Source organism: Mastigoproctus giganteus, chromosome 3, assembly GCF_048544385.1.
Source record: "Mastigoproctus giganteus isolate SK-2022 chromosome 3, ASM4854438v1, whole genome shotgun sequence".
In the NCBI taxonomy this organism is placed as follows: domain Eukaryota; kingdom Metazoa; phylum Arthropoda; class Arachnida; order Uropygi; family Thelyphonidae; genus Mastigoproctus; species Mastigoproctus giganteus.
The window spans coordinates 193,907,511-193,932,743 of record NC_143577.1 but is presented as its reverse complement, the minus strand read 5'-3'; the positions used below and the strand labels follow the sequence as shown (position 1 = coordinate 193,932,743).

At 34.4% G+C, this 25,233-nt stretch overlaps 1 protein-coding gene across 1 annotated transcript in view; it reads left to right on the top strand.

Moving 5' to 3' along the window:
• Nucleotides 1-25,233, top strand: part of Pez (protein tyrosine phosphatase non-receptor pez) — a 297,962-nt gene that overhangs the window by 155,038 nt on the left and 117,691 nt on the right. Inside the window, exons 13-15 of the mRNA XM_090370791.1 lie at nt 4,393-4,783; nt 17,287-17,502; nt 24,979-25,189. Coding sequence (XP_090226917.1) covers nt 4,393-4,783; nt 17,287-17,502; nt 24,979-25,189 — 818 coding nt within the window. The remainder of the gene's footprint in view (nt 1-4,392; nt 4,784-17,286; nt 17,503-24,978; nt 25,190-25,233) is intronic.

Here is a 25,233-nt window from a genome sequence, read left to right as displayed (position 1 = left end):
TTCTTGAACTGCTTCTATTGGAATGAGCAGCACCCTGGAAAACAAGATGCAGGGGATTTCAAAGACTGCTGGGAATCATTGCAGAACAAGTAAATACATGGGCTGTGTTAGAGTAGCTAAGAATAGGAACAGGTGCATGTATACTTGCATGTACACCAATGCTAGGAGTTTAGTAAATAAATTTGATGAATTTGCGGTGTTGGTCAAAACATCAAAGGCAGATATCGTTGGGATATCAGAGATGTGGTGTCACACATATATAAGGAATGCAGAAATAGAATTTGGGGAGTACAATGTGCACAGGAAGGATAGACAGAATAAGAAGGGAGGAGGGGTTATGCTATTAGATAAGAAACATAAAATCCAAGGAGGTACAGTAAGTCAACATGGCTGGACAGTGCAGTGGCAAGTCAGTTTGGTGTGACATAAGCACTGGGAAAGCAAAATTGAGAGTATGAGTGTGTTATATGCCTAATGACTCTGATGAGTATAATAAACAACTGTACAGAGAAATAGTGGGCCAGAAAATCAGTGTCTTATAATGGGGGATTTTAATTTCCCAGATATTGACTGGAATTTGTGGGCCGGTCACTCACACACTAGCAAAGCCTTTATGGATTTATTGGATGATTGTTTTCTACAACAGCATGTTCAGGAGGCAACTAGAGGGAGTAATACTCTTGATCTGATTATCAGTAGTGATTCTTCATGCATTAAGAATTTACAGATAAAGTAACCACTGGGTGGCAGTGATCACAGGGTGCTCAAATGGGATTTACTCAAAGAGGTAACTATCATCAGGGGTAAAGAGAAGGGTTTTTGCTTTCGTAAAGGCGACTATGAAGGTCTGAGACTGTATTTAAATTCTATACAGTTGGACCAACTGATGATGTTACCAACAGCAAATTCAAAATGGGAATCATTCAAAGAATTAATCTTGAAAGCTACTAAACTTTTTCATACCAACTAAGAAATATTGTTCAAGGGTTACACCTAAATTGGATATCAGATGAATTAATGAGACATGTGATGGAGAAGAAAAATGCATAGGATACATATAAATTAACAGGTGACACTGAAGCCTATGATCGATATAAGCTGGTCTGTAACCAAGTCACAAAGGAAGTTAGGCAGGCCAAGGCAGATTACGAGAAATCTTTGACAAAGGATGCAAAGAAAAACACTAGAGTTGTTTACTTATGTAAACACTAGGAGGTAGGGGATGATCAGATTGGTCCACTTCATATCAGTGGTTCAACTGTTGATGATCCTGCTCAGGTAGCTAACAAAATAAATGAGTATTTTGCATTTACATTCACATATGAGGAGTTATTCAAGGAGGGAAATGCCAGAGGTGTATTAAACTGGCAGTGAGCTAGATGATTTTGTAATAACTGAGAGCAAAGTGGAGGAGAAATTGTTGAAGATAAGCATAAGAAAGGCACCTGGGGTGGATGGGATCTATCCAGTTATATTAAAGGAGGCAGCAAAGGAAGTAAGCAAATCCTTAGCCATAATTATGAAAACTTCCTTAGACTCAGGAGAGGTACCCATGGACTGGAGATGTGCAAATGTGACCTCAATCCACAGAGGAGGATCAAAGGGAGACAGGTAATACAGACCTGTTAGTTTAACTTCTGTTCCAGAGAAATTAGTGGAGGCACTGGTTAAAAAAGCATTGCAGGATCATCTAGACAAGACTTCAGTTATAGCTCAGACACAGCATGGGTTTGTTAAGGGGAAGTCTTGTCTGACCAATTTGATTGGATATTAAGATGTGGTCACAACCAGCTGGATGCAGGTAATAATTTTGATATCATATATAGTGATCTTAGAAAGGCTTTTGATACTGTTACACATTGAAGACTACTGCAGAAATTGGAGCAGTGTGGCATTGGAGGCAAATTGTTGGGTATATTAGTATATGGTAATCAATGGACACCGCTCTTCGTGAACTAATGTTATTAGTGGAATTCCCCAGGGTTCAGTGTTGTTTCCATTGTTGTTTTCTGTATTTATTAATGATATTGATGATGGTATATCAGGCTTAATGTCTAAGTTTGCAGATGATATGAAGTTTGGCAGGGTTGTTGGTCACACTAATGACAGTATGCTGCTGCAACACAAGATCTAGAAAAGTTGAGCAGATGGGCTGAGAGGTGGCAGCTGAAGTTTAATATTGACAAATGTAAAGTACTGCATATGGAAAGCAGTAACCCCAGAGTAATGTATTAACTAGGTTCTTAAGATTGTCACAGACATTCTCTTGGATATGCCAGACAAGCTGTACTTGCTACCTGGGAGTCTAAAACGCTAGTGGAACTGATATTGGATGACATTCAAGTCAAGTGGACCCAATTTCAGTGAAGTTCAGACAATCTGTGACAGCCAAATCCTCTGCTTGCACCTTTACAATTGTGGGACTGTTAGTAATCCTGGATATAACCCCCATGCACAAGCACACTGTGGGTGACCACCCAGGTGTGAACCAACATTAGTCGAAGTGTGTCACCCACACCACATGGAGGAATGCCACCCCCTCTGTGTTACCAGGCAATACTAGATGGTAGATGACTCTCATCAAAACTTAAGCCTTTCTTCATAAGAGCAACCCTTTGTTCCATTCACTAATCTTGTTGCCCTTCTCTGTACTTTCCAGTGTAGTATCTCGTTCCAACATAGTGTCTTCCCCATAAACTTGATGTAACAACTCATAACTTTCAGTTGGCATTTTCTTTTCTTTTGTTAAAAATTTGAAGTTGATTCATTGTTCAGTTCTTTTGTCTCCCATTTTTCTGATGCACTGAAATACACAAAGTAATGAAAGCTCTCTTGCTGCAAAGCAAATGATCATGTTGAGACATGACTTGGCAGAAAACTAGGGAAATTTTCAAGGTCAACTTCTGTCCCTTTGTTTCACATGTCACACTTGGTATGCAATGGCTGCGTGCACAGCCTTGTTATTTAATAGCCACACCTTGTATCCCCCTAACTAAAAGTCACAAGGATTGAAGTCCAGAGATCAAGGGTATCAAATAAGCAGCTGAGTTACTGGAAGACCAATGTGTTGAGTAGCTGTGCAGACGATATTTAGAAACAGCAGTTGTTTCCAGATATCCTCTTTCCTAAAGATCAGAAATCATATAATGATGGAGAAGATCATCGTAACACTTGACTTTCATGGTATGTGTCTCTGTACTGTGAGCTCAAACTTCCTCAAAGAAGAATGACCTAATTATGAAATTTTCTGTAAACCCACATCAAGCAGTAACATGTGGACAGCGGAGAAGTACTTCATTGACAGCACCTAGAGGTAATGATCTTCATACCCAACAATTATTGGTTTTTGCACTGGCACTTAACTGGAAATGAGTCACATTCGTTCAAAAGATGAAACCGTAAAGCCAAGTTTGGATCAGATTGCATTAGCTGTTGTATGGATAGCAATAAATGATGGGCTGAAGAACTTTACGAATGGTTGACCATGGAATGTAATATTGTTATGATACTGCCCTAGTATTATTGGACAAATGTTGATTTTGTACTGCATCATTTACATGGCAATCTTTTCAGTACCAGCTGCCATGACTGGGTTTGCCCTCTGCTGTGAACTACAGCTAATTTACCCATTTCTTTAATTTTTGTCATCATAGTTTGGAAAGCAACAACAAAGCCATAGCTGAAAAACCATACATTTTGATCTCTCTTTTTTTTTTTCTTTTTTTTTTTTCCTTTTTTTTTTTTTCTTTTTTTTTTTTTTTTGAAATATTTGTAGTTAAAAAAAAAAAAAAAAAAAAAAAAAAAATCCAAAATAGGGTTTAGAATGTACATATTATTTATTACTGATAGATTCTAAAAATCATATAGGCTTGCATGCTGCTTCAGTCCTTTGTTGGATTACTACTTCCTGACCACTCCTTCACTAAACCAAAACTAAAAGAGCAACAAAGAAGTTACTTTCATGACAGCTGCAAGTTTTAGACCCCAAAATTTAATTAATTCCCATTGTTGTTATGCACAGTGAAGTGTTTTCTTTCCATGCTGGGATTACTGTGTAACTGATAATAATGCACTTCAATTTTCACAATTAGTAACCTGTATTTGCCTTTAATATGCTGCCTAAAAGAAAAACAAGGTAACCCAGAGGATTGTAGTAGTTCAGAACACCAACAAGTCACTGTCTATTGTGTAAAAGATTTCATTGCTAAAGAAGCATTGGAACTTGAGTAAAACAGTTTGTCAGCATTGTTTCATTGACTCTGTACTGGTAGATTTTTTTGGAATGGGATATAATTTATTTTATTGAATTTATTATTTAATTTTACTCAGTTTTATTCAGTTTAATTGATTTTTTTATTTCATTCTGATAAAATAAAATGAAATATATTGCAGATGAACTGGGTGTTTATCATACAGAAGGCAGCTATAGTGAACAAGTTCCTTTACCACCACCCAGTGGGCAGTTTGGAGATATTGTATTTGAAGACTATCAACAAGAGATAACAGGGATTCATGAGCACCAATTGCAACATCCTGCCATAAAACCACTAGCCACATCATTTCAGTCACTGATTTCTCACAGTGTGCCACATACACCACTTCCATCTTCATCTATGGGCCATTTAAATAATGCTGACCTAACTTCCTCCATGCTGCTATATCAGCAACATCAGCTGTCTCAGAGTGCTGAATTACCAACTGAAACCAAACGGGCTCTTTTGCCTTCTTATCGACAGGCACCTGATTATGAAACAGCATTAAAACAAAAATATGGTGTTCAAAGGTAATGTCTAATTTAATTTTCCTGTTTGACTATACTTCCAAAATTTGTTTTAAATATTTTTAAAGTACCCCAAACATTGAAGGTTATTTACCTAGGCCACCACTATAGTACTATAGGTACGGTTTGAAAGATTAAGAAACTCATTAATTTAGCTTAAATATTTCTCTATTGTAATTCAGGAATTATATATAAAAGATGGTTGAAAATACTTGAAATGACAACACTTCACTTGTGTTGTAGGATATAGAATCTTTACTAATAGATTTTAAAAATCATATGTTTTGTATGTTTTCTCCTCAGCTTTGTCAGTGACTGCAAAATTAAAAATAAGATGGTTCACATATTAATATTAAAAATTAAGGTTAGGTAAACCAAAAATCAATAGGCAAACCATCTTATTTTAATTTTGCAGACAAAGCAGTGGAGAAAATATCCACAAAACATATGATTTTTAAACTCTTTTAGTAATAGATTCTAAATCCCTACACAGATGAAATTCTTTTAATTCAAGTATTTTGATCAAGATAATCTGTGCAATGTGCATTTAAACATTATAATAAACATTAATAGATAGTTACTGGTTGGTGCTGAAGTTCTGACAGCTTTATAAGGAAGTAGCAGAATAAGATGAGATATGAGACAAATAGTGCCACAGAAAAGAAACACAGCAGAAATTGAAAACAAAAACCAGTATTCATAGTGAGTATATAATTGCAACTCTCAAGTTTATCTTTTGACATAATGGTTAGTGCAATAGCATCATCGTTATACTTATACATCATTTTTATACGTAAAGGTGATTCACTTACAGGTAGTTCCTGACTTACGAGTTAATTTGTTCCTAGCATGCGCACTCATAAAGCAAAAACTCGTGAAGCGGGAATTTATTTCTCATAGACGTAATGTTAAAAACAGGGGTTAAAGTCTAAACAATGAAATTAGTTAGCTGATTGGTTTATACCTAAACAATGATTGATTTATTCAAAGAAATTAAAACATAGCCTTTAAAATCAAGCAAATTATAATATAAAGAAATTATTTATGACTTACAAATGTTAAAGAATGTTTATTCTTCATCATCATCATCTACTAAATGCACACTCGTTGATCACTCGTTGTTGGTTTGTTGGAAGCACAAGGGGCCATCTTCTTCAAAAATGGGTCAAGAGGCATTTGTTTCCAAGATAGTCTTCTCTTTTCTGTATAAATTTCACTATAGCATGCCTAAGCATTCTTTAAATCTGTAGCAACTTTCCTAATACACTCCAAATTTGAATCTTGTGACTCGAAAATTTCAATTGCTTTTTTCTGTGTTGAAAAGCTTCGTTTAGCCCCTTGAGAGTGAAGGAACGAACAGGAGTTTCAGCTGTTAAATCTTTTTACTCGGCTTCTTCACATTTTGCCATTTCAAAGAGGTCTTCATTTGTGAACTCTCCATTGTGCAATTGAAGCAGATCAGTGACATCGGTTGAAGAAACATCAAGCTGCAATTGGTTAGCAATAGTAATGACCGCTTCTGTTTCATTTTGTATGATCTCTGCTGGTTCTTGAAATCCTTCAGAATTATCAAACTCTGAGGACACAGTTTATTCCAAACACCCTTCATGTTCTCTGTAATTTTACCCCAGGTTCGTTGTATTGTTTTAATTGCATCTAAAATATGAAATTCTTTCCAAAATTCTGTAAGAGTTGGACCTCCCTCCTTATCCATTGCATTAAATGTCAAATGTCTCCCAAAGATAATGCACTTGAAACGTGTAAATAATGCTCTGGTCCATTGGCTGCAAAAGTGGTGTCGTATTTGGTGGGGAAAAAATGATTTTAACATTAGGGTGGTGACGTTGCAGAAATGGCCAGATGCATTACCTAAAATCAGAATCACCCAAAAAGAAATATTTTTATCTTTACAATATTGTTTTACTTCAGGCACAAAGTGATGCAAAAACCAATCCTCAAATAAAGGAATGAAGAGAAAATTCTGAAAATTTGATTTTTGCATGATTGAAGATTTCAGTGAAGGGAAAATACATTTCACCATAATAACGTAAAAACCCACACAATTCCAGCTATTGATATTTTCGCAAATGCAATAACATTGAGTTTATTACCCATTTATAATTGATTGCACTAACAGAAAAGCCCAATAAACCAGAAAGTGCAAATTGTTTTTTGTTTTATGATCATGAACTCCAGAAATGTGTTTTAGAAAAATATCACAAAGGCTTTCAAAATTGATTCTTATAACAAAACATATATGATAATAATGAAAGTGTAGTACATTTTAATGATTTGAATTGGTAACTAATACAATTTTCATTATAAAAATGACCTTTTAGAGAGATAAATAGCTTAGTTATATAGTGAAAATTCCAAGTTCCAAGGTCTTGGAATGAATTACAGAAGAACAATGTCTTATTCGGTTCACATTATGATATTTTCATGATACCTCTGGTTATTAATCCATTTAAGAGGAACCAATGGTTCCTCTTAAATGGATTAATATCTTAAAATGGGGTACACTGTATTATACAGCTACAAGCGTGGTTTGAAATGCAGTATTTATGTTTAATATTAATTTTTTTGCAATTAATGTTCATATTTTCAATTTTGTTGATACTTAAAAAAAAAAAATCTCGTAAAGCTGGACTGCCTGTATTTAATGTTTCTATTATTCACTTATGTAATGATGCTATTGCATTAACTATTATGTCAAGTGAATTCCCCTTAAGTTGAGGCCATAACCCTTTCAAATTCTAAATCCATCTTTTTGAAGTGTCAGTTTTGAATTGACCCATCCCCCTCACCCAATAGTAACATGTCTTTTTGGAATAAAATGTTTTTTTCCTGTCTTTTTCTTTTCCTGAAAAATAGGAAAACTAAGTTAAATTTAGAATTTTTTTTTTTTCGATTTCTTCTGATTTTTGTTAATAAATATGGCCATAATATACACCTGAGAATAGTTTTTCATAATTGTTCCATTAGTCTTTAAAAAAAAAAAGCAAACTTTATTTTGCAAGGTTTTTCATTTCCAACACAATGTATATGATATAGCCCTTGGATGATACACTCTTTCAATTTATAAAGCAATAAAAATTAATACAAGAACTTAAAGTTTATAAAAATATCATTAAAAATTTATTTTTAAAGAAAATATAAATGTGACATGTCTTTATACTTATAGGATGGATAATGACTTATAGGATCATATCTTTATAGGATGGAAACTCTTCTAAATTGCATTGCTGATAGTCTAGAAGTAAGAGCCAAAACATTGTGGCTCTCTCTCTCTGGTCATTAAAGACCACCTGCCTTGTCAATCATGGCGCCTCCGTAGCCAGGTGGGCAGGAGCAACAGTGCGTAGCACATGCTTCTTGATTAGACCGGGGTTCAAGCCCGTGAGCCACCAAATACGGAAGATGCGGAAAGGTCAGGGAATGACCACCGCATATCCCCGGAGCAATATGGCCTTAGTTGCTAATGCTCCTAAAAAACCAAATAACAACAACAACAACAACCCTTGTCAATCACAATTATAAAAGATAAAGTACATTATGGTCATGAAGGTCAAAAACAGGTTGATGGATGACAAGCTGTTCAATAGTGCACCACAACATTCACAGCAATGTCTAAGTGTTTTTTACATATGGTTTAAAAAAAAGTGTAAGTGCAGTTTGCCAACATGCTGTTGAAGTGTGTATGCTGATATGATCTGATAAGTATTACTACTTCAAATATATAATATGTTTATAGCAAAAGCTCTGACTTTATGAATAAATTTGGTTTAGTATGTGCCAGCTAACTTTCTGTCATGAATTTAAGACCAAGTGTCTTTCCTTACATCAAAGGTTTGCTGGCTCTAAACAGAATTCATAAATAGCAAGTTGCTGACTAAGCTTTTGAAAATGTTAATTAAATATTATTTTACTTTAACTTAAAAGGTTCAGGGGAAACTGCTGACTTGGGTGACAAGGGCAATATAGATACGCATTTATCTAACGATATTGGTCAAAGTAACACTTGCATATACCTCAAGAGTTCTTGTTTGTTGCTGCAACAGATCACATTAGCAAGATGTTCTGAAGGCAGAAACATTTCAAATGAGCAAATAGCTAATGTAAAGGGATGTGTCAGGGTAGCTAACTATACAAGAACACTAAGTCTTAATTGTTTAAAAAGTAATGTCAGAAGTGTCGTCAATAAAATGCTGGGTACATCAATGTGCCTGATGTCATTCTTGCAAATCTAGGTTTTATTGTGTCACTTATACTTATATTGAGAAAACACTTCTGCAGTGAATCACTGTTTGGATTTAATATAACAGCATATAGGGGAAAACCATTGTATTATGCTTGGTAATGTAAAATTATCAAATAAAAAAAAAAAAAACGTATTATGCTAGTAAAAGTAAACTTATGAAAATTCAAAAAAAAAAAAAAAAGTAAGCCTTTACACTATGATATGATTGTTGCAAATAATAGTGATTGACATGCTTAGCCCACTAAACACCAAAGCCTAACGGATATATGCGTAAAACGGTTTTCATAATCTATTGTATACAAGGTTATGGACACACTGTTTTTCGCTTGAACCAATCCCGAATTGGTGCCGTAAACTAACAACCTATATTAAGTACAGTAAACCCTCGATTTAACAGACTAAAGGGGAGAAGGGGTGTCTGTTAATGCCGAAAGTCTGTTAAATCGAATTTAACCTTGGGGGGGGGGGTCATTTTTTTATTATTCTTAATGTGAAAAAAAAAGCTTTAATACAATATAATATGCAGTACTGTACAATATAAAATTATTAAATTATAATAAAGAATACATAATATTTTGTTGTAAATATAAAATGTTGGAATTTGGCCTTTGATTTATAGATATCAAACAGTTTGTTTTTTACAGTGTAAATTTTACAAATACGTGCTACCGAGACGCCTTGTTCTAATTTCTAAATTGGCTCTAATTTCTGTGCCACATTTAAGTTCACACACTTTCTTTTAACTCCTCTGTCACTAATTGTAAAGATTGCAAAATTATTTAATAAATAAAGTGACAATTCAGAAATCACAGAAACACTGTGTACAACCTGACCGCACACTAGCTTGAGGCAGACTGAGATCGAAACAAAGCGAGTCAGTTTAGTGTCTCGAGTCACGTTCAGCTTGCAAGTCACCACCTGCTCTTATCGGCAATCTGGGAAAACAGCTATTTGAACATGTTTTCAGAAAGAATAAAAAAACAATTTCCTGAATTTGATTATAAAAATAAAAGTAGTTAATTATCAAAACAATAATAGAAATAGGTAATTATTATTAATTTTTAATTAATAATAACATTGAAGTTTTGTATAACCTAAAAAAAATAATATGGTCGAGATTAATATGTACATTACTGTATTATTATTTGTCTGGTCTGTTATATCAGGGCCCATTAAATCAAGGGTTTACTATAATTCAAAATGAAAATCAATTTAAAAAACTATATTTTTTTTTGCTTGAATAATCCAGCGCCAAGAGGAAGAAATGTGTATTTACCCAATCTATGTATAAGCGAAACGATATATTCGATTTGCAAGAATGACATCAGGCACATTGATATACCCCGTATAATGCAAGTATGCCCTACTGCATTTTCAAAAAACTTTTTTTTTTTTTTTTTTTTTTTGTCTGCAAACTGCTTTTTTGCATAAAAGCTGTTTTCTATCTCTTGACCAAAAAATCCAGCTTTTTGAAAGTCAAAAGTTGACAGTTATGTTATTAGAGTAATATAATCTTAATTTCTTTTGAACAGAGTTGAGAATTTTTAGTAAGGATTTAGAGGTCTGAAAGGACCCCATTTAGTAATTATTTAGTAAATCTTTATTAAATGGATGGACAGAGACTACAAATTCAGAGTTTATGGCTTCTCATTTAGGCATGAAAGGTTCCAGCTAACCATACTGCCAACAAGACATCGCATCTTGAATCTTAGAGTTCCCTCCAAAATTCTAAATTTTGACTGTCTTGATTTGCTTGTAAGCATCAATTTCTTATTGCCCTGGATGGCTGCTCAGAAATTGTAAACTCTTCAGAGTTCACATCATGCCACGACCATCTTTATCACCAGTCCTTCAACAGAATGGCGAGGTTTGCTAACAAGCTAGTCTCAGATTTCTTTAATTCATTTGAGAACTTTAAAAACAACTAAAGAACCTTAATTTAGATTGGATTTATACCTTTCGTTAAATAAAAGGTTCTCTGTTACCTGAAAACATAAATTTATCTGAAGTTGCAGTTTGCATAGTTATTTTACTTTATTTATTAATTGTCAAATATGTTTATATTGGAGTACCTCACTGTTTGGCAATAACTTATCTCTCTTTTCTATCTGTGTGGACAACTAGGCCTATGTAGATATAGTTTTTTTGTGTATCATACTTGTAATGCATGATGCACAAAAAACACACAAAGTTAAACATAGTTGATAAAGTTTGATATCACTCTTCAGTGTGCATGTGCCTATTGAACTTGGCATTGTGAAGATGTACGCTATGTCAAAGGCCTCAGTGCATTTAGGTTATTGTATTATTATTATTCTGAAATAACACCATCTCCTAGGCTATGCATCTCTCAGCACAGTGCATGCCTTTGAAATACCATGTTCAAAAAAACATTGTGTGCTGAGAACTAATGATTTCAGTTTAGGTTTTCATGGTTGGAAAAAGTAATGAATGTGTTGTTGTTATATTGCATCACTTTTCACCAAACTTTTGCACCTTTCGTTTTGATATTAGTATTAATGATGGCAGATGATACAAGAAAGCAAGCTTATACAATATCATCAAAAAAGTTCCAGTAGTGAACCACCCTCTGACTGAAAGAAAATTTCCACTTTTCTATCTATCCTGCAGACATCATTCCTCTATTAAAAATATAGCTGCCTTTCTCTTACTTTTCTCTTCATACTGCCAATGAAACTTCATAATAGATGCTGAATTGTCTAGTTGTTTACAGATTTTCAAGATTGCTTAAGTGCTTCATTTTGTTTACTTTGTAGTTTATGATGGTTGGTTGATAGGGTTTTATTGGCGCATCAGCAACTAAGGCTATAATGCGCCAAAAACTTGTTATAAAAAGTAAAATTTTCAGTGACCTAAAGAATTAGGTCGCTAAGTCCGGGTAAAAAAGCAAGTATGGATTGTAAAAGACAAATATCTGTAAATAACAATAAGATTTTTTTTTTTTTTTTAAATATTAGTAAAAAGGTTTACTGATTTTAGAAAATTAAAAATAGCAGACACATGGTCATTGTCAGATAAAATCTGACTGAGTGTATGGGGCTCGGTAAGATGACTAAAAGCGGTAAAACGAGCATTTCTAAAACTGGTACAATCACATAAAATATGTTCAATGGATAAAATGGTGTCGCATTGTTCGCACATAGGACAGTCACCTGCCCTCAGCAGAAAAGAATGTGTAAGATGACTGTGTCCTATGCGGAGACGAGCTAGAACAACTTCCTCCTTATGATTCCTGCGCAGACTAGACTGCCACGGTTCAATTACAGGCTTTATACGATATAATTTATTCGCAGTCTGTCTATTCCACGAATCCTGCCATTGGGAATGTACCTTTTGATGTACTATTTGCCTGTAGTCTGTATAGGGGACTAACAGCCAGCGGCTATTATTGGGAATTGCTGATTCCCAATAATAGCCGATTTGGCTGCGGCGTCAGCCAAATCATTTCCCCTAATCCCAATGTGGCTGGGAATCCAGCAGAAGCGGATGTCATATTCGCGTTCATGGAGAACGTGAATCTTCTGCTGAATGCTAGACAGAACTGGATGAGGATTATACCTCATAGATATTAAAGCCTGTAACATGCTAAGAGAGTCGGAATATAAAATGAACCGTTGGTATTGGCATTTACTAATATGGTCCAAGGCTAACTCTACAGCGTGCAGCTCTGCAGTAAATATGCTGCATTCAGAGGGAATCTGCTCTGATATAGTGCTGTCTGTAAAGACAGCAGCAGATCCCACATATGATTCTGATTTCGAATCGTCTGTGTAGACTGGCGCGAAGTCGGAATATTCAGTTCGGTGTGCTGAATGAAGCTGCAGGTAGACACATGATGGCGTGTCCGACTTTCCCCAGTTTCTAAGCGACAAGTCGCATGCCGGGACACGAGCATGCCAGGGTGGAAAGGGTTGCTTTGATGTTTGGGCAACCTTGTCTACCTTGATATTAAGTTCATTGAGTAGCTCTTGGAGACGAATACCAAAAGGACGATTGGCAGTCTTACGGGTATTGTACAAGTTTTCCCATCGTGGCTCAAAAACGAAGGGCCACGTAGGATGGTCTGGCAGGGATTTCAGTTTTAAAGCGTACTTTAAAGACAACTGCTTACGTCGAAACGATAACGGTGGTTCGTTTGCTTCGACGTATAAACTCTGGACAGGAGATGTTCGAAATGCTCCAGTAGCGATACGTATAGCCTGATGATGGACAGGATCCAGCCATCGAAGTACACTGTCTCTGGCTGAAGAATATACTTGGGACCCATAATCTAATTTGGATCGCACAAGTGCACGGTAAAGCCGTAGATGGGTGCATCGGTCTGCACCCCAAGATAAGGAGGAGAGCGAGCGGAGCATATTAAGGGCTCTTGTGCACTTTGTGCGGAGTTGACGAATATGATCCAAAAACGTCAATTTTTTATCGAATATGAGTCCAGTTTATGATGGCTTTAAATATCTCTTTATATAGAGTCAGATTCACCTGTCTCTTTATATAGAGTCAGATTTACATGTAGTATGTCTGCAATCCATATATATTTGCCATATAGATTACACTTGTTTCACTTTTTTTTACACAATTTTAAAATATTTTACTTTTTTTATGGACTCCAGACACAGAGTATTATAATCTATAGAGCTCTACACCATATAAGGGGGGGGGGGTTCAGGTTGAAAAGAAAAAAGTTACTTGTTGACATTGGGCTGGAATTTCTAGAGATAGTAATTTTCAGGAAAGACATGAAGAAAGGTTGTTCCAAAGAACAGAATTAGAAGGGAAAAGAGAGAAGGCAAATTTGTTTTGGGAGTCTGGAGTTGGACAATGAATAGATGTTGATTAGTTAAGGCACACATTCAGGTTCGTTTGGGGGGTTAGGCGATGTGGAATTACAAATGCCAAATCAGAAGGTGCCCATGGAAAATCTTTAGAAAAGGCATGCAGAAGAACATTTATGTTCTTCTGCATGCCTTTTCTAAATAAATAGTGAAGACAGTTTATGAGAGATAGGTGTTTAATTAATCTGACTGTTCTCTTTCGGATTGATTCCAGGAGCATCAAATAGGTTTTGGGACACCACCCCTGATATAGGAACAATATTCCATAGTAGAATGGATTTGAGATTTATAGAGTCTGTAGATGTTTATATGAAAAGCAACACTTGAGGGGGGGGGGAATGGATTTTTTATTTTTTTGATACAATGATGCCAAAAAATCTTTGTCATCAAAGGTGAGCATGGTAGCAGCAGGCTTTTTTGTTTTCACAGATGATAGAAGAATAAGATAGAATTGAATTTCAGGTTTAGTTAACCAGGTTTTCTTCATTCCATTGGGGAATTACTTGAAGATTACCATTTAAAAAATTGGTAGTGGATATTTGAAGTTGTTTGGGCAAGCAAGGTTTCTCAAACAGGAAGGTAGTTTGTAGTGTCTTGTCATCAGCAAAACTATAGACAATATTTCCACTCAGTAGAAAGATATCGTTAATATACAGGAAGAAAAGAATGAGAGAGCGAGAGAGAACAGATCCTTGGGACCACAAACATTATTTCAGAAATTAGAAGACAAAGCCCTCTATAATAAGATGCAAACACTCTCTCCGAGTGTTCACAGCAAGCGAGATTGCATTTTATCATTTCTCTCCTGTGTTTTTTTTTTTTTTTTTTAGCACGGTTAGAAAAAAAAAGGGGGCAAATTATAAGATGAAAGCTTTTTTTTTAGTAGACCTTTATGTCAAACATAACAGTAAGAGTAAATATCAAGGGCAACTCAAATTTTTCCATTCATTTTATCAAAAGAGAAGTGCCATAAGCCAAGATATCACTAATGCTGATACTAATAAAATACATATTAACAACTGTTGATCAGACGAAAGGTTTAAGGTAGTTTAAGAGTTGCTTGTTAAGTGATTTCTCAATTACTGTGGGAAGATTTGAGATGATTGCAGTGGGAAGATAATTGGAGAAGAGTAATTTGTGCCCTTTTCAGTAATTGGCTGAGTATGAGTGAATTTCTTTTTCAAAAGGAAAAACACCAATAGAATAAGTATAAAAAGGCAACACAAAACAAGAGTAAGTGCTAGAGTACAGGTTTTGAGAACAGTAGAGAAATGTCATCAAGACCTGGAAACTTGCTGACATCAAGCTTATTCAGAATTCTAATATTCTTCTGTGTTTGGTATTATGGGTTGTGATTCACCAATAATTTATCTATGCATTAGAAGAAAAGTAAGATACTAATGTCACTTTATCTTTGGCTGAGGATGCAATTGCACCGTCAGATTGTAACAGATGGAAGTATAAATGGACAGAAGTTATGGCTTGAGACCAGAAGGCTCTACTGAAAGTTGGACAAGAAGCAACAATCCATACTCAATTCTAATCAGTGTAGGAGTAAGAAACTTTCCTACTCTTAAACTGATCAGAATTGAGTATGGATTGATTAATAACTGTTTCATAACTGCTGCAAGCTTTTGTTAAGGAACTAGGGTTTATGATATAATAAAGAATAAAATTAGTAAATTAATAAGAGGAGTTTACCTCAATATAGTACGTGGAACACTTCCGTATGATACCCTCCAGAAATTAAAACGGAAAAAACGAAAAAATCGACAACTTACCGGTACATTAAAGTAAAATATAAATAATTAAAGTAAAATATAAATAATTAAATAATCAATTTAACACAATTCAAAATCAATTCAAAACAATTAAAATTCAAATTAACGCAATTAAAAGAATCTAACGAAAATATTCAAAACGATTTTCCTTCCTGAAGCTGACAATGCTTTACGACCGACTGTCGTGATCACAGGAATGAAAATTCCTGTGATCACGACAGTCGCTCTGATTCATACTATCTAAATAAAGAATAAAGGATTTCATCTCTTCAAGAATAATTTTGCTGACATGATCTGAACAAATATTAGGATCACAAGAGTATAACATAGTCGAATCAGGGAAAGGAGGAAAAATCAGGTGAATCATTCCATTTTGCATTCTTGTAATGCCAAATGGAATGATTCACCATTTAGGAGAATGATCATGGGAGTGTGTGTGTGTGTGTGTGTGTGTGTGTGTGTGTGTGTGTGTGTGTGTGTGTGTGTGTGTGTGTGTGTGTGTGTGTGTGTGTGTGTGTGTGTGTGTGTGAGAGAGAGAGAGAGAGAGAGAGAGAGAGAGAGAGACTATCACCAAGTTGCAATCTGAGGTATTTAGTGGGTCATGCCACTATCATTAACCGTATACTTTGAAAGGTTCTGGTAAGGAAAAGAACAAGAGTGTTGGGTTTTTGGGTAGGAATGGCTGATATTTTAACAGGTAAATGACCAAGTTATGTAAAGTCATTAGCAAAAGCCTAAGCAGTATCTCTACCAGCTAGTTCCATGAAACTAGGAAATTGAAAGAGTCCTTTATGGATGAAGGACCCTTCATAGTGAGGAGAGGTCGAGCAGTATGAAATTACATATCAGGTTGCAAAACACAAATGTGAAGTGCAGTTTTTTCCTCTTTTAAGACTAAAAATATTGTACCATAAGTCATATAAACTGTTTCTGTGTTATAATGTTATTTATTTATGGCATCAGAAAGTGTTTGTTGATGGTCAGAATTCTGGGAACTTAGTTTTACTGTAAATGCATTCAGTACATTTGGTATCATGAACAATAACTAAATTTGTTTTTTAAATACTGTATATTTTAAGCGAGGCAACATTAAACAAGGCTTCCTTGTACTGCAGTCTGCTGTTTATACTTGTGATCAAACTAACTATATCATATTTTGTCTGTAATCACATTTAGTGCCATCATCAATCACAAAATTGATGTCATTGAGATATTAAAGAAAAGTGTTAATGGTACTAGTTTGACAGTCAAGAATGGAGTTGAAAAATCAATTTTGGACTTAAAAAGATGAGATGAATTCAGATGTCTGAACTGGTCAATCTCCTGGTATATATAATTTCTGTCTCACTCACTATATTACTTATCATAAACAGTGCAGATAAGTTCATTTCATCGTGATAATTTTGTAATTAGAAACTTGCAGCAGAAAGAGTACTTTGAATATTTGAAAGTAATTTTCTTTCCTAACAAAATATCATGTGGAGTTCACTCTCAGTATTTGGTTACATATTTTTTCTCACAAATTTATGGTGCAGTAAGCTCTGTTGTCCTTCATTAAATCAGTTTTTAATATTTGCATAAATTTAATAGTGAACGTTTTTTCCCTAGCTCCAGTATGGGAGATGTGTCAACATCAAGTGTTCTCACTCAATCTCAAAGTAGTACAGTGGCTACAGATAGCCAATTGGATATTCCTCGCTCTTATCATCAGCTTCCTCCCTTCCAGTCATATGCCCACTACAAAAATTACACTGATCTGTCACATTTAGAAAGCCATAGTTCTTCAGGAAATGTCATAGTGAATGATCCAGTGGTTCTTACTAGGTAAATACTTTATAAAAACTGCAAAATAATGATGATATTCAATAAATTAATTAATAGAAACTGACACTAATTAATTTCCTTACTCTAGTTTTATAAGTTTTGAATTATAATGCCAAGTTTTTGTATATGCTTACCACTTTTTTTTTTTTTTTTTTTTGCTGTTGCTGCAAAGCTCATACACTTGCTTTCTTGCATCACATGTTACTACTACTACTTTACCAAATAACACCTTTACGTTTGCAGTAAGCAATTCATATACCATATATATAAGGAAATACTGAGAGCTTACTATACTGTTCTGAAAATATTTTATTCCATGTTAAACTTATAGAAAAATCAGCATAGCATTTCAACAAACATTTGCTGCTCTCTTGATAATGTACTAACATATGAAAAATCTAAATAAATGAAAGTCAACTGGCTTGTTGACTCTCATTTTTTGTTGAATTCTGTTGGTTTGCCAAACCAACAGACATTAGCTGTATTGGGCTTGAAGGAGGAAAGGACCAAATTATATTGCCAAAAATGTCTACCAATGAGATGACAGAATATCAGTTAAGGCTAAAAGTGGGCCAACACATTTATTATTCTATAAATAATATGTCCTTTAAAACATGTATATGGCTAATTACTTTTGGCAATATAGCGTATATGGTATCCAAAAATACAAATGGTCCTTTAAATCTGTACTCTAGTACTACAGATTTAAAGTACAACCTATCTAATCAACCTATCAGCCTATCTACTAGTACTGTAGATAAGTTGATAAGCCAGAGAGACTTATTGGCATTGCTCTTAAATTTATTTTATTGTAATTTTCATACAAGGTGTGGCCATTAAATAACAAGGCAGTTGCAATAAAATAACAAGGCAGTTGCAATAAAATAAACATAATGAAATATTCCACACTTTACAAACTATCCCCTTCAAAATAATTGACTTGGGCTTGCACACACTTCCAAATGTTCCTTCAAAGCACAGAAGCATTTCTAGAAGTCATCTTCTGTAAGCCCTTTTAACACTTCAGTTTTTTTTTTTTTTTGGGTTTTTTTTCTGAATATCTTCAGTAGAAGATATTCAGAAAAAATTCAAACAGAAAACAAAAAAGTGCACTTTTTTTCTGTTTAGAAAACAGAAAAAAGTCCCAAGGGGCTAGGTGAGGTCATGTTCACACACAGGGATTTGTTTTTGCCCAGAAACTGGCAAATAGAGAGAGCATTGTGTGCTGGAGCATTCAACCATCCTTCCATAGTTCAGGTTTCTTCCTTTTGAATTTTTTTATGCAGCCTTGTCAGACCTTCAATGTAGTATGTTCGATTGACAGTCTGATTTGGTCGGATCTATTCAGCTGTAATAATTCCTTTAATATCAAAGAAAACAAGAAGCATGGTTTTCATATTTGATTTTGACATTCTTGCTTTGTTTGGTCTGGGAAACTGTTTTCTCTTCCATTGCATTTGACTGTCTTTTAGTTTCTTGGTCATGCTGGAACAGGCAACTTTCATCGCAAGTAATTACAGTATGTTTAGTCTCTAGAGCAAAGTTTCCGGCATCCCCCCCCCACCCCATACTTCTCCTTCAACCCATGCACGGTACTAAGTACTATAGGTTTTGATACCTTTCGTGTTTGGGGTTTTCATAAAAAAAAAAAAAAAAAAAAAAAATTCAGAAAGTTTGGATCTTCAGTTTTTCCAAAAACATCTTCACTGACTTGGAGTCTTCTCATTCTTTGATCTTCATTCACAATTTTTGGCACCATCCTTGGCACGACCTTTTTTTCATGCCTAAATTTCAGTTAAAATTTGTCTGTTTCTTTGTCCATATTGAGCTCTGATGCAACCATTCTAATGCTTAAATAATGTTTACTTCTAAGCAGTGTCCTTACCCAGTCCACATTTTCATCTGTTTTCTATAATACCAGATGGCCTGGTCATTTATAGTCTTCTATGTTCTTTTTTCCTTCTAAAAATCTTTTATGCCATTCAAACAAGCAAGCTCTTAACATAATAAATACCCCATAAACTTGAAGTAATAACTCATAACTTTCAGTTAGTGTTTTCTTTAGTTTTGTTAAAATTTTAGTTTGATTTGTTGTTCAATTCTTTTGTATATTTTGTTGGCAAACTGCAAAAACACAAGGTAATGAACATCTGTCTCACCGCAAAGTGAATGAGCATGAAGAACATGGCATGAGCATGTAGTGGCTGTGTACGCAGTCCCGTTATTTGATAGCTATGCATATATATATATATATATATACAGAAATATTTTTTCACAGAAGACAAATATAAGGAATAAACAAAGAGTAAAATTAGCTCAGTGAAGTTTAAGTTGAACTGTGAATAGGTGCCAGCCAAATGATATTAGGAAAATTCAGGAGAATGATGCTCATGGAAATATTTGCAGAAAAGGCATGCAGCCATGTCTGTAGAAGTGAAGCAAGTTTGGAGGGAGGGGTGAGAGAATAATTGTTGATTAGCCTGGCTGCTCTCTCTCTTTTTTTTTTTTTTTTTGTTTTAATATAATTAAGGAGTTTGAGTGCTAAACTTCCCTGAATATAGGAAAAATATTCCATGATAGAGCAAATTTGAGATTTATACAGAGTTATCAGGTTTAATCACTTCCACCCCATATGGAAGTTTGTTACAACAATAAATTACTTCTGGCTGAAAGCAAATTTTTTCACATATATCCTGCAGCTATGACCCTTTGTGTGTTGTCCAAATACTAATGCCATTAGCATTTAGTTTACTTGATCCATTTAAAGCCTTAAACATATTATCCAGGTCTTCTAGCAGTCCCTAGTTTCCAGGCACTGCAATTTGCAAACTGATAACACTAAAAAATATTAACAACGTTAATTTTACTATTAATTAAATACAGTTTTATTAATATTAATATCTCAAAAAAAATCTATTCCATTTGTTTTATCATCAGCTATACACAATCAGACTATCAGTAAAGTTTCTGTTGAGAAAGATCTTGGAGTCTGCATTGATGAAAAGCTCCTATTTAAATTACATATTAAGAAGTTAAGATCAATGAATTGCACAGTGTATAAATTCTTTAACAGAATCATGTCCATGTCTGAACTCCATGATGAACTATAATAAATCTCATAATCTTTATAATTTCTTGAATGGTGCTAAGATTTCAGCTGCCGCTGCTACTGATAATACTTTTCTTAATGGCATCCATTTGGTAGAATGTAATATTATTAAGTGGGTTAATCCAAAATGCAAATTATTGGATCCTTGACTGTACCCCCCAGCAGCAAGTTCATTCGAGCCAGAGTGAAGAAATCGTATGAAATTATATAGCTCATCTGGGATACCATTACGCTCTGGGACAAAACTGTATGCCACATTCTCTCTTGCATTACAAGGATTATGTAACAGAACAAGGAAGAATTATATAACAGAACAAAACCAAAATTACTTTTTTTTTTTTTTTGCTCTGTTATATTTTCTGTTATCTAACAAAAATATATCTAGGGAATGAATTCTGTTATATTCATTCATTCCCTGGATAGTTTCCTCCCTTATTTTTCCACAGATCACATAATTTATAAGCTAGAAATTAGCCTATCTTTGTATGTCTCAGAAAAAAATTATAGGGATAATATTATTAAGCTTCTCTTGACTTCCTAAAATATATAAATAAAATAAAATAAATGAATAATAAATGAAATATAATAAAATAAAAGTATAAAAATAAACAAATAAATAAATATGGTTTGTCGGGTCTTCTGAACCATTTATAATCTTTCAGGTTTTTGTTATATTTTACTCTTTGTTATCTTTAATGTACATTTATTATTTTTAAACTCTATTATCATAATTTTGTTATTGTCTGTAAACTGATGTTTATCTTTATTTTACTATTTGAATCTTGTGTATGTTATGTGGTGCTTATGTTCCTTCTGTGATTAGTTTGCTATTTTTTTTTTTTCCTTATATTGTTTTTTTTTTTAACCCTATCATGCAAACCCCTCTGGTCTGTACTTTGTACAGGATTGGTAACACTGTATGTTGAATACTGACCACTAAACTGATATGTATTTATTACTGTTACAAGAGATTAATTGTTTGGTGTCTAATGGATGCCAAACTAGGCAAGTGCATCTATCTTTTTTGGAATTAGCTTCAGTGTTCGAATGCCCCTCATCTAGAAATTTTAATTTTTTCACTTATCCATCTTTCATGTTGAATGGGCAGTGTACGAGTGGGTGATCATTTAATTCGTGGACTGGTGCAAGACATGTTTACCGTGCAAATTTTTCATAACTACTTCTAGAGGCACTCTCCCTGATCCCTACTGAGCAGACTGTGCACATTCTAGTACTTTTCAAACTAGTGTTGTGTGAAGAGTTTTTTTTTTTTTTTTTTAGCTGCATGTCACTGACGACATGCAGCTAAAAAAATCATTTTGTAGCAAGTATCGTGTCAGACATACGGATTGAACAGCTATATAAGATTTATTATTGTGTCAGATGGAGCTTAAATGCATTGGAAATAGTTAAAGAGATGAATGAAGTGTATGGTATTGAGTGTCTTAGTAGAACAGCCATATTTAAATGGAACAAGCGATTCGGTGAAGGATGTGTCTGTTGCAGATGACCAAGACCTGGTCAGCCTTCCTCCTCAACAACCCCTGAGCAAATTGCAAAATCCCAGGAAATCTTGGATGAAAATGGACAAATTACACTTCATGAATGTAATTTCCATTTCATACGGTAGTGCTCATAATATTGTTAAAGATCACCTGAAAATGTTGTGAATCTGTGCCTGCTAGATTCCACATAATTTGACTCCAGAACTAAAACAGCAAAGAAATGCTTGCCTGTTTTGAAACACAGGATCAAAACTTCTTAAATTGAATAGTAACTTGTGATGAAACTTGGATTTTGCACTACGATCCAGAGACAAAACAACAGTCGAGTGAATGGAAGCATTCTGATTCACCGTGACCTAAGATATTTCGAACTTCTCATTCGACTGACAAACAAACAAATGGTTCTTATGTTTTTTGACATAAAAGGCATTCTTGTTGCACATTTTGTGCCTCGTGGAACAACTATGAAAAAGAAAGCGTACTGTGAGGCTCTCAAAGTCAAACTTTGCCGCACCATTTATGAGAAACGTCAAGAACTTTCTGGTGTGAAGTGGTTTCTCCATCAAGACAATGCCAGGATATGGCTAATATTGTGCAGCCAGTGATCACTGCCATAGGTGTTGAGGTTCTGCCACATCCCTCTTATTCCTATTTCCACATCTGAAGAAAGCTCTGAAAGGCAAGCATTTCACATCCGACAGCGATGCTCGCAGAGCCACAACGGAAGCACTTTTGCAGTCTTTCAAAAATAGCTTGAAAGAAGCATTTAATTTGGAATTACGACGGTGGCGAAAGTTTGTAAAGTTGAAGGGAGAGTATTTCAAGAAGAAGAAATCCACAGAAAATTCAGATGATGACAGTTAAGATAAGATCTTGCACCAGTCTGCGAATTAAATGATCACATCTCATACAAGGTGTGATCAAAAAAGTTTGGGGACTGATTTTATATCTTGAAATTAAGCTATTGTGGCTTGTCACTATATGTTCAGTAAGTGTTGAATGATAAAGTGATCTAAGTTCTCCTGCATGAATTCATGCATGAGCAAATTTGCATCCAATTTTGTTTCAGGTGAGAGAAAAGTGCAACAGAAACCCGTGAAGTATTAACGCTGCTTTCAGAAAGATGCTTTGTCATTCAAAGACTTTTTTTGGTAGTTTGCAAAGTTTAAAGAGGGCCATTTGTCTGTCAAAGATGATCCTCATTCTGGCTGCCCTTAAACTTCAAAGAACAGCGATTCAGTTGCTCCTGTTGGCAATATTATCAGGCATGATTAATATTTGACTATCTGCAAAGTTGTTAGTGAAATTGATAGTTTTATGGGATGTGTCAATCAATTTAACAAAAGATTTGGGAATTCTGTGTGTTTTGGCCACATTTCTCATGCATCCTCACTGATGGTTGCAGCGAGCAGCAAGGTCTAGCATATCAGGATCTTCATCAATGTTCTGCTGACTCACTTTTTCTTTCATAAGTATTGGTGACAAATCATGTGTATGTGACTATGACCATGACCTGGTAAAAAAGGCCCAAGCCTCTCATTGTATTGCCGCCTCGGGCTTGGATCAAAGTACTGCAAAAACCTTGGGAGGTGCATTATGGCCACAGAAGCCTATGTGCCAACAACTACAAAAAAAAAAAAAAAAAAAAAAAAAAAAAGGAAGGCATTATTAATCAAATACAAGGCACATTGTATTTTTTGACTCACAGAACGTTGTTCGTTATGAATTTTTCCCACATGACTAAATAGTGAACCAGGAATACTACAAAAGTACTGTGATGATTATAAGACGCTATTCAGAGAAAATGGTTGGAAAAGAGGCTTCAAAGAATTGGTACTTGCATGATGACAACACCCCTGCATACTTGACACTTTCCATTTAAGAATTTCTTGCAAAGAACTCCATCACAGTAGTTTGCCACCCACCATACTCACTGCATTTAGTTCTCTACAATTTTTTGTTTCCAAAAAGTGCCTTGGAAAAGTCATAGATCTTTGCAGACTGAAGAAATTATTCAGAATGTAGTGTAGGAACTATTAGTGCTCAGTTTCAAAAGAAACTGAGCACTAATAGTTCCAGTATTTATAATAAGTTTATAATAAAACTTATTATAAATGCTTCCAGAAGTTTCAGAAGCGCTGGAATTGGTATATACACCATCCAGTAGACTACTTTGAAGATCTATTGAATAGCCAGTAAGCTTCATTTCCCAAATATTAGTTTGGTCCTTGAAAACATTTGGATCATTCTGATCAAAAGTGTTTTCAAACAAGAAATGAGATAAATTATCTAGATAATAATTAATAAAAGACCATTTTTCAGTTCAACAAAAAAAAAAAACAATTTTTTTTTTTTTTATAATAAACCCTTCCACAATATTATTAAACATTTCTTTAAAAAAATAGTAAAGTAATAATCATTTTGTGTTGTGACCTATGGAGAGTTAAAGGCTTATATCTAGAGAGGTTGTGGATGGCATCTCCTGATCCTCCGTTTGGTAGTAACCAGTGATTTGATTCCTTTTCCAAGTCAGGAGGGCTGTTATAGCCAACCTCTTATAATTCGTAATTCATTTGCATATCTTAACCAAGGTACATCAGCATTAAACATTCAGTAAGCAGTTCAGTACTTTTGTGCTTTAAATATGTTACAATGACAAATAAGAATTTTGAATGCACTAAACTATCATGTTAAAACTTTTGTTTTCATTCACTGCAGTAGCATTTGACTGTATTCCTCTAAAATGATATATTAATATTGTTAGCATTTTTTTTTCTTTAAAAGAATTTTTTATTTTGTTGGAAAGCTATTATTTATTAATATTAAGAATGTGTAAACATTTTTTTTTTTTTTTTATCCTAGAAGTTATGATCGAGTATCAGCACCAAATCTTCTTTTTCCACCAATGCATACTTACAGTACTCCAGAATTGACTTCTCAAGGTTTGACAGATATTAATCCAGAACATTTGTTAGCAAATATTCATCTTTATTATCAGCATAAACCACCACCTCCATATCCATACAAGCAAAGATCAAGTTCTAGTACTCCAGACCTCACTAGAAATCATTTGGTAAATATAATTTTCTTGGTTAAAAAAATAGTGGAATTGTAAAG